Source organism: Tupaia chinensis, unplaced genomic scaffold (assembly GCF_000334495.1).
Source record: "Tupaia chinensis unplaced genomic scaffold, TupChi_1.0 Scaffold000217_1, whole genome shotgun sequence".
NCBI lineage: Eukaryota > Metazoa > Chordata > Mammalia > Scandentia > Tupaiidae > Tupaia > Tupaia belangeri.
This window is the reverse complement of record NW_006159692.1, coordinates 6,288,828-6,300,124: the sequence shown is the minus strand read 5'-3', so window position 1 is coordinate 6,300,124 and position 11,297 is coordinate 6,288,828. Positions and strand designations below refer to the sequence as shown.

Sequence of the window (11,297 nt, the reverse complement as noted above, 5' to 3'; positions counted from 1 at the left end):
CTCACCTCTCTCCCCCTCTGGCAAGTACATGAGCCCTATAAAAAAAAAAAAAAAAAAAAAATCTCTCTAGGAAAAAAAAGTGTATGTAGAAGGGGCCAGCTGGTGACATGGTAGTCAACTGTGGTCTGACTCCCAGACTGAGCAGCTTAAAACACACCAGGTGCATGTACATGCATGCTCAAAATCCCAAGGGAAGAATGGAAGAATGGGGACAGTGGTATGGCCGTCCACCATGGGGGATGATTTCTCACTTTCCCCCTCTCTGTCTCTTTGGCGAGCGCATCTGCCTTATGACAAAAACCTTAAAAAAAAAAAAAAAAGTATATGTAGATATACACTATGTTATGTAGAAAAGAAAAAAAGATCTGAAAGAAAATATACCAAATTATTAACAGTGCTACAGTAGGATCAGGAATACAGGTTAGAATACTTCATTACTGCTTGAATTTGTTTTCAATAAATATGGAAAGAAAAATTGTAGAAGTCACAGTAACCGTATTTTTGTTACTATACTGGTGTTCTTAAGTCCTTCTGTAATACCACTGTCTAGTATTATCTTTTTCACTCAAACTGATTTAGCACCTTTTATTATTAACTATTTATTTTCCTCTAGTTCACATTATCCTAATTTTCTCTAAGTGGTTTTTAATTCATTGAAACTACATTTTATTATCTGTTAAGATTTTTAAAAACAGAAGAAGATAGGACAGTAATTCTTTCAAGTCTTGTTTCCTTTTCTGTTTTCTAAACTACGAAAAATTCAAAAGGACTGTCAAGTAGGAATAAAAGAAATAAGAGTTTTCTATTCTTCTCCCAATATCTATGTTTGAGTAAAGAAGTCCTTTCACAATTGCACTTTTTTTTTCTATACAGACTTATCTACTGCCACCACAGAATCCCAGAAGTTTTTGAAACTACCTACATTTATGAAATTCAGATGTCAAGAATGTTTTTGATAGTTACAAACTAAATTTAAAAACTATAAATCTTATTTATATGAAATATGGTAATTTACTTGTTAATTCATACCAAGTTTGGGAAGGGGAAGAAATGGAGCATGCTCTTAAAATGACATATATGGTAATGCTTTTTAAATGGCCACTCTACTAATCTGCTTTGTAACTCTGGAGATGGCTATTTGAATGTGTGGGAGGAACTGAACATAGAATACAAACCGGGAGTGATATTTAGTTCATTTCCTACAGCTAGACTCCAAACTTTCCCACGAACACTAGGGGGCAATCCCTGCCACCACAATTCTCGAACTCTTCTTGTACTACGCCTAGAATTAAAGGAGGAGAAAAAAGGAGAAAGTTACTTTTTATACCGAAAATATTAATTGCATGATGGTTTACCTAGTCTACGGCCAAGTGAGTAAATGATTTTTAAGAATACAGAAAAGTAAGCAATACGGTCTTTCCTTTGGGTTTCAAAGTTTACAAAATATATAGTACCCCAAAGAGATATAACAGTAATCCAAAGATAACTGCCTTCTATAAATGCCACTTATAGGGAACCAGCAGTTAGTGTAATGGCTATGTTGCTGGACTCCCACGTAGTCAACCGCGGTTCGCGTCCTGGACCCGGTGGCTTAAAACTCACGCCGGGCGCGTGTGCGTGCGTGCCCAAGATCCTAAGAGGAGAATGGAGGAGAAGGGATTGTGGCGTGACCATCACCCCTGGGAGGTGATTTTTCGCTTTCTGTCTCTATGTCTCTGTCTCTCTGGCGAGCGCACACGCCCTATAGTGAAAAACCTCTCCAATAAATAAATAAATAAATAAATAAATAAATAAATAAATAAATGCCACTTATACCAAGGATACAATAAAAGTATCAGAAATACGTGGCAATAGTGAAAAACGCAGGATAAAAGGGATATAAAAATATGTTGCCAATTCAATAACAAAAAATCACAAAGAATATACTAGATAAGGGCCTAATCTTTGAGGGCAGTGTAGTCTGCTGAAAGAGAGTGGGTGCAGAGTCAGATAAACCTGAGTTCAAATCTAGTTGAACCATTCACTAATCCTATAACCTTGGGCAAATCACTTAACCTCTCTGACCTTGAGATTCCCTATAAAACACATGGGAGTAAAAATATACATGTCTTATAAAATTTGTAAGAACCAAATCCAAATATTTTTGTAAAGAGTCTAATGTAATTATCTGTCACACGGCCAATATCAACAAGCTTTCTATCAACATTGTACACTTGGTATTACAGATGATTATCGCCTACACTGCAGTGCAGGGGGAAGATATGGTATCTACAAAAATATTATCAAAAAATAAAAGGAAAAATAAAAGGCAAAAGAAGTATACTAGACTCAAAGTATGAAGATGAGGCATTTACGCAAGGAAAAGGTTATTTATGTAACACATTTCCTTGATTATGAGAAGCATTTTAAAATCACTATAATACTAATAAATGCATCTTACAATGTATGTACATATTTAATATTGTGTTTTCTCAAATTTGCTATTATATAAATAGTGCTATTATATCAATTGATGGTATGTTAGAACTAAGAAGATACGGCAACTGAGGTGAAAAGTTTCATGAATCAACAAGCACGTCAGATGGGTATCAAAGGCTAGGTGTAAGATTTTTTCAGCACAGAAGATGGTAAGCAAGGGAAGTATGTATTAGAAACTGAGGAATTTACGAAAGCAATGGCATAGAGATCGACATGGAAATTTCAGGAACTGGTTAATAATACAGCTTAGCCAAAGCATACAGGAAGTAATAAAAATACAGAACTGGAAACGTGAGTTCTTTGGAGATAAACTGGAATTCAGGGAAAGTCTGCTTACTTACATTACTTCCCAGTTGGGGAGTATTTCATTGATCCAAATTACCATTGCATTTGCAATATTTTCTTCCTGTTTAAATCGTTCTTTCATTATTCTTTTTCTTTTATGTGCTTCTTTAATTTCTGTTTTAAACAAGTAAAAATGATTTCAATACAAATGAACATGCTCAAAACACCCTTTTCCTATTTAACTCTACAAAAGAAGTTTCTCAAAAAGAATATTCAGATAAGAGGAAGGAAGGGAGAGAAGGAGAAAATGATGAAAGCAAGGGGGAAAAGGAAAAAAATGAACTTGATTAACATAATTTTATTTATTTTGTTTATTTTGCCAGAGGGCGCATATGCTCCCTAAAGACAGAAAGAGGAAGAGCAAGAAAGCACACTCCGATGGGACACGATCATGCTACCATCCCTTCTCTGTCATTTACCATCCTGTCTGGATTTGGGGCACACATGCACATGTGCCCAACATGTTTTTCAAATCACAGGGGTTAGGATTTGAACTACATAGTATAACATAATTTTAAAATAAGATCTCTAGTTTACAAAAGTAAATGAAGGCTAGAAAAATAATTTAAATATTAATAATTACTATATCAAATACTTCTTTTTTTTTTTTTAAGTTTTTAAATGTATTTCTTCCATCAATGAGAAAGAAAGAGAGAGAGAAAGAACCTCCAATGAGGTCCTGACACTGATCCTCTCCCTGGCAGCCCCAGACCATGGGCATGCACAGACCCAGAGAGCTCAGGACATCTCCTTCCCAGGTCAGTCAGCCTCACAGAGCATCACATTTGACTCCTGCGCTATCAGCCAGCCCCCACTTCATGTATTTTTATTTACACTTACTTAGTATATGAAGTGAAATTTGTTATGACTTAACTATGTACAATATAAACAACTATGAGCACCTAATCAATATCTATTTTTTCATAAAGGGGTTTATGAATCTCCTGACATAAACCACATAACATTAAAAGATAATTTAACCAATGACATGCTAGTATATAAGTTCTTTTTTTTAAAAGAATTATTTACATAGTTTTATTATGATTATTATTATTATTACTATTTTAAATTTGCTGGGGCTGGCAGGTGGTGTGGTGGTTAAGGGTGCTGGACTGCCACATGGCCAACTGCAGTTTGAGTCCTGGGCCTGGCAGCTTGCCTTCTCTTTCTCTCTCTTTCTCTCATTCTCACTCTGTCCCTCTCAGGTCAAATTACAATCAATCAATAAAGTTAAATAATTATTTAAAAATATATAAATAAATTTGTTGTAAGTCATGTGTGCTCACCAGAGACAGACAGAGAGAGAGAAAGAAAAAAAGAGGTAAAAGGAGAGAGAAAATGAGAAAGCAAGCCGCCTGGTCCAGGACTTAAACCACGGTCATCCATGTGGGAGTTCAGCATCTTAACTACCATGCTACCTGCTTGCCCATAGACCCTTTTTAACATGGTATTTACCAGTTAGATTGAAATTGAACCCCCCCCAACAAACACATATAATAACACACTTGTAGAAATCAGAGGTTACACTTTTAGAACATGAGAGAGTATATTTTATATGCTACAAATATAGAGTAGCGTATAAAATCATATATAATTTTAGAACCAGTGAGGATTCAGAAATCAGTTAGCCACACTTTTCAAACCATTTCACGTATGCCTCCGAAACTACCCTGAGAGGGCAAGCAGGAAGCCAAGTTAAGTGGTTCCACTTTCTAAGAATTCTATGTATTCGGATTCTATTTAAGATTTCTTGGAAGAAGATTCCACTGCTTAAAAACAAAAACAAAAACTTGAAGAAACCTGAAAGCCCAGATTTAGTTGTCCTGACTGACCATATTACAAACCTCAGTACTTCTATATCATATCTAAATAGTATCAAATGATTAAAGCTGTGGCCTTCTGATTTTCCCCAAAATCATTTCTATCATATCGTATTTTAAGGATCTACTTATTTAAAATTATTTAAAAATTATTTTAGCTTTATTTATTTATTTTAATTTGATCAGGGAGAAAGAGAAAGTGAGAAAGCAAGCTGCCAGTTCCAGAAATCAAACCATCGCTGGCCATGTGGGAGTCCAGCACTCTTAACACCACTCCATTTGCCAGCCCCCAAAATTATCTTAAATAGTAATCAAATAGTAAAGTCGATGTTAAGAGTCAATAAAAACTTACTGATTATGTTAGAAATATTTTTATAAGAATTATTTATTTATTCCACTTGTTATTATTTTTCTCATTTGACCAGAGAGAGACAGAAAGAGAAAAGGGAGAGAAAGCAAGCCGTGAGGTCCAGGACTTGAACCATGGTCAGCCATGTGGGAATCCAGTCCCTTTAACCACCATGCCACCTGCCCTGAGTATGTTAGAAATATATCTAATTGTGTATAATAAAATAAACTTGGAACCAGCAGATAGTGTAATGGCTATGTTGCTGGACTCCCATGTAGCTGACCGCAGTTTGAGTCCCAGACCTGGTGGCTTAAACTCACAACAGGCACGTGTGCGTGCATGCCCAAAATCCTGAGAAGAGAATGGAGGAGAAGGGATTGTGGCATGGCCATTCCCCCTGGGGGGGTGATTTCTCGCTTTCTGTCTCTCTGACTCTGTCTTTCTGGCACACGCACACACCCTATATAGCAAAAACCTATCCAAATCAAATAAACTCAACTTGGGACCAGCAATGGTTACATCGCTGGACTCCCATGTGGCCAACCATGGTTTGAGTCCCAGATCCAGTGGCTTAAAACTCACACCTGGAGTACCTATGCTGGGCACATGTGTATGTGTATGTACCCAAAATCCCAAGAGGAGAATGGAGGACAAGAGACTGCAGTGTGGCCATCCCCACTGTGGCCAATGACGTGGGAGTGATTTCTCACTTTCTGTCTCTCTGGCAAGTACATATACCCTTTAGCAAAAATCTCTCTCTAAAATAAAATAACACCTAATTAATTAGGCCCTTAGAAAAGATGAACTGGCCTTATGCATCCTATATTTACTCTAACATTTAAGAAGTAACTTCATTTTCAAAAGAGTACCATAAAACAGAACTGCATATTATAATATTACATTCACTTAAGTCATAGGAAAAAACTATCAGTTGTTGATAACATATGGACCTAGGGGTCAGCAGATGGCATGGTAGTTAAGATGCTGGACTCCCACATGACCAATAATGGTTTGAGTCCTGGACCTAGAAGCTTGCTTTCTCACTTTCTCTCCCTCTCTTTCTTTGATGAATGTATGTATCCTATAGATAAAATTTTAAATAATAAATAAAAATAAATTAATAATTTTTTAAAAAAATAGCAAATGGGTCTAGAATTAGAATTAGGTACAGGTATGTAATATTTTCTAAAAATATATGTCTATCCTGAATTAACAATGGCCAGTAAATAAATATTACTAAATTATCTTTCTATCATTTTTTTGTGTGAAGAATGAATAAGTATGAATATATTTATGTGCCTGAGCAAATAACACAACTGGAGCGCTGAAGAGACTTCCTAGATCATAAAAGCAAATTTTATTTGCTTATTCTTTGCATATTCTCACAACCATATAGGAATCTACTTTAAGTATTAAAATCATTGAATTATAAAATATCAGGTGGTTAGATGGTGACACACCTGTAAACCATAGCACTCTGAGAAGCTGATCCACAGGGAAAAGTTCTAGGGTCATGGCCAGAGACTTCCCTGAGTACACTGGGCACATGCATGTCCATGACCTGGAGCTGGCTGAAGCGTCAGCTGACCTGGAGGTGGACTGCAGCGTCAGGACCCTTTTGGGGGTGATGTCTCCTGTTTTTCTGTCGCTATCACTCACAGAAAAAGTAAATGAAGGGACCAGCAGGTGGCGTGGTGGTTAAGGTGCTAGACACTCCCACATGGCCAACTACGGTTTGAGTCCCAGACCTGGTAGCTTGTTTTCTCATTGTCTCTCTCTCTCTCTCTCTCTCTGTCTCTCTCTCTGGTCAAATTAAAATAAATGAATAAATAAAATAAAGTAAATAATTTTTTTTAAATGTAAATGAACTTTAACATATCAAAAGGCCAAAACTCTAAAAAGTGAAACTCATGAATAACATCTTCATTTATAAATTAAGATAACATTTATAAATTAAGATAACAGCAGGTGTTATGGTGGTAAAGGCACTGGATTCCCACATGGCCAAGTGTGGTTCAAGTCTCAGACCTGGCGGCTTGCTTTCTCACTTTCTCTTTCTCTCTTTGTCTGTCTCTGGTGAACACAGGTGCCATATAACAAGTTCAAAATAATAATAACAATAATAGTTTTATAAATTAAATAGTTCCTACCAAAAAAAAAAAAAAAACAGTAGGAGTAGTCTAAGTATTATGCCTACAATTTCAAAATTTGTCAGTCTATTACCTTTCTCCTCATACAAGTTTTATAAAAGTACTTGCAGAAAACTATAATCCTGTTATGACATTTTACTCCTCTTGAAGAACAAACTTAAATGTAAAAACAGTAGAGAAATATATGAAATTAGTATCATGTTGAAGACATATGATCAATTTCACAATCCATCTTCCTACTTAAATCAGCAAATTATCAATGTCATTTAGAGTCAAATTTTATACCTCGTTTTTTAGCCTCAGCCACCATCTCATCATACTCTTGTCGATGACGTAAAGCTTCTTCCACATATTTAGCAGGAAGATTTCTGAAAAAAAAAAAAAATTACTTAAGTCAATTTTTAAAAGATTAACTTTTTAAAAAGTTATTACTTTATTGAGCTTTTTTATTTTAATTTGACCAGAGAGGAGGAGAGAGAAAGAAAGAGAGAAAGAAAGTGAGAAAGCAAGCCAGCAGGTCTGGGACTCAAACCGCAGTCAGCTATGTCAGAGTCCAGCACCCTTATCCACCATGCCAACCTACCGGCCCCAAAAGATTAAGTTTTAAATACATTAACTCTTTTATTTTACAGCTAGCTGCAAAGAATATCTTCTTTTTAGAAAAGTTATTTTATTTAACTTTATTTATTTATTTACTTATTTTAATTTGACCAGAGAGGGACAGAGTGAAAATGAGAGTGAGAGAGAGAGGGAAAGTAAGAAAGCAAGTCACCAGGTCCAGGACTCGAACAGTGGTCAGCCATGTGGGAGTCCAGCACCCTTAGCCACCACCCCACCTGCCGGCCCCAACTACAAAGAATTTCTAACCTAATCTCGTTTTACACTTCAAGGGAGTGAAAGGGAAAAAAGAACTCTGTCTACATTTTAGAACAGAATCAAAATCCATGTTAATACAGGGTGAGTATCATTAACCTGAAAATCTAAAATCCCAAATCCTCCAAAACCTGAAATTTTCTGAGTGTCAATATGTCACTATAAGTGAAAAATTCTATAGTTGACCTCACATGACAAGTGGCAGTCAAAACACAGGTATACAACATATAGTTTATTCAGTGTCCCCAAGAGTTCAAAGAAGACTTTCCCACCCCACTTTATCTTCTCCATGGTTCCCCCATGCTCACACCCCCACAGGGTAACAAAATGGCAACGAGTAGGCCACAGGTGCCGATGGCAGGATCCCTGTGATGTCCCACAAAGGGCCAACACCTGCGTGCACTACTTACTGTGGATATTTGGTTTATTCTCTACTCTATGATGTAAAGATAATACTGAAAATGTCAAAATGACCTGCAGGTAGCCCTACAGTTATAGAAAAAGAGGTAGCATTTATGTTTGTTTATAGCACAGAAGGCAAGCTGTTGGAGAAACTGGACGGCACTGTAAGCATGAGACTTCTTACAGCAGAGTGTGATGTCGGAATGACCACCGAATGTGACCTAAAGAAACAGAAGAATAAACTGTTGAAGTTCTAAGCTGAAAATGATAAAGAGATGTTAATGACGTATATTAAAACACTACAAATGAAGACCTCAGTTTTGTGTTCAAAGAGTGGATCCATCAATATTGCAGGAATACATGCCACTTAATGGTATGCTGAACATGGAACAAGCAAAGATCTAGCACAAAGAACTAAAAATTGGAGGTACCTGTGAATATGAGAGGCTGTTGCAGAAATATAAAAGAAACACTGTCAAATTTTCAAACATTTGTGGTTATAAAGCATCTGCTGATCACAAAGTAGAGGAATGTATTGGCAAGTTTGCTGAGGTCATAACGAATTAAAACCTGACACCAGAACAAGCCGATAATTCCAAGGAAACATCACTGTTTGAGCACTGACCACAGCTGAGGTGTCTAGACAGTCCCTACAGAAATTAAGGATGCCAAACACAGAAGAGCCATGCTGGGATGTGCCGATGCTGATGCAGCATAGGTGTAAACTAGCGGTGACAGGACAAAGCGTGCACCCTTGCTGTTTTAAAGGAGTGAATTTCATATCAGTCCGTTATTATGCTAACAAAACCAGGCACTTCTTTTTTGCTTGGTTTCATGTTTCAAATCAGCAGCTCGTGCTTACTACAAACAAGCTAGACTAGATGGGAACTAAAGATTTTGTTATTCTTTGACAACTATTCTGCTCATCCTTCAGCTGAAATCCTCATCAAAAATAATACTTATGCCATGTACTTCCACCCAAATGCAACTTCATTAATTCAGCCATGTGCCCAAGGTCATCTTCTCAGATCAATTACAAGTGAACTTAAAAACACTTCCTTTTTGGAAAGGATTTTGTTATAGGGCACGTGCGCTCGCCAGAAAGACATAGAGACAGAAAGCGAGAAATCACCTCCCAGGGGAGATGGCCACGCCGCAGTCCCTTCTCCTCCATTCTCCTCTTGGGATCTTGGGCACACAGGCACACGTGCCCAGTGTGAGTTTAAGCCACCTGGTCTGGGACTCGAACTGCAGTTGTCTATGTGGTAGTCCAGCGACAGAGCCATTATGCCAACTGCTGGTCCCATAAAAACACTTTCTTAAACAGCAATATTGGCAGAAGTGAACAAAGATTTCATTGTGGAAGGCTTTCAAAAAAAGTTTAACACAAAAGATGCCATATATGCTGTTGCCAACACTTGGGACGCTGACTAAAGACACGCTATGCATGCCTGGCACAATCTCTGGCTGTGACTATGTTCAGTGGTGATGATGAGCAAGGTGGTAACTTTGAAAAATTCTGTTTGGCAAGTGAAAGAAGAAAGAAAGAAAGAAAGAGAGAGAGAGAGAGAGAGAGAGAAGAAGAAGAAGAAGAAGAAGGAAGGAAGGAAGGAAGGGAGGGAGGGAGGGAGGGAAGGGAAGGAAAGGATATATGTCTGACCTCCTTACACATGCAAAATATACATCTTTAGAGTCCATCAGAAAGCTGGAAAAAAATAGCTATTGAAGTTTTTAACATCTGTGAGGTTCCTGTTGTTCATTCATTAACCAAGGGTGACAGCCAAAATAGTTCTGAATCAAGGTGACCGTGACAATAGTGATGATAAAGATGATGTTAACACTGCAAAAAACATGCCCGAAGACAACATGCTGTGCCAGGCTTACTGAAGGACTAGAGAAGCGCGCAATCATAACAGACCAAGAAATCCTACGGTGGTTTATAAAATCTAAAAGCCATCCAGCAGAATGCCTCTTCACCACTAGATGACCCACTTCTGGGTCTCTCACTGCTTATAAAGTTTCTTCTCACCTAAAATATATAATAGCACCAGCCAGTGGTTTGGTAGTTAAGGCAGCTGAATCCCAAAGGCCAATCGGACCCAGCTACTTGGAAAACAGGGAAGATGTGCATGTGTGACCAAAGTCTGGAGAGGAAAAATGGAAAAGGGATTGTGGCATGGCCATCCCCCATGGGGAACGCTTTCTCACCTACTCTCTTCTCCTTTTGTTTCTCTCCAAATTTAAAAAAGAAAAAAAAATGTATCTAATCTTTAAAAATTAAAAATAGAGTATACAGTGACTTTTTTTTTTTTGGAGAGGTTTTTGCTATAGGGCACCTGCGCTCACCAGAAAGACAGAGAGACCAAAAGCAAGAAATCACCCCCCAGGGGGATGGCCACGCTGCAATCCCTTCTCCTCCTTCTCTTCTTGGGATCTTGGGCACGCACACACACGCGCCTGGCATGAGTTTATGCCACCGGATTTGGGACCTGAACCACAGTTGACTACCTGGGAGTCCAGCAATGTAGCCATTACGCCATCTGCTGGTCCCCATTTTTATTTTTAAAAGACAAGGTCTTGCCATGATGATTTCCCTCTGCCTCAGTCGCCCAAAATGTTGCGGAACATAGCACCATGTCCAGCCTTTCTGTTGACTTGGCCCTCCTATGTGGTCCGAGCCTGTGAGGCAAAGCATCCTAGCAGTGGACACCAATGGACACCACAGCTAGGTCTGTGCGGTAACCTCATCAACATAAAGTGTTATAGGCAAAGACTGAAAGCCCACCGCTGTCTGCTGTTACTGTTATTTAACAACTGATACAGGGTATTCTGTTCACACTACTGCGCTGCTTAGATAATTCGAACAAGTTGCTTTTTATT

General features: G+C 37.9%; 1 protein-coding gene across 3 annotated transcripts in view; it reads right to left on the bottom strand.

Moving 5' to 3' along the window:
- TBC1D12 (TBC1 domain family member 12) overlaps positions 1-11,297 on the bottom strand; it is a 65,378-nt gene that overhangs the window by 21,055 nt on the left and 33,026 nt on the right. For all 3 annotated transcript variants that reach the window (XM_006147653.3, XM_014587538.2, XM_027771501.1), the window contains exons 3-5: positions 7,428-7,510; positions 2,820-2,937; positions 1,176-1,282 (exon numbers count right to left, since the gene is read on the bottom strand). In XM_006147653.3, the coding sequence (XP_006147715.1) occupies positions 1,176-1,282; positions 2,820-2,937; positions 7,428-7,452 (250 nt within the window). In that variant the 5' untranslated portion in view covers positions 7,453-7,510. The remainder of the gene's footprint in view (positions 1-1,175; positions 1,283-2,819; positions 2,938-7,427; positions 7,511-11,297) is intronic.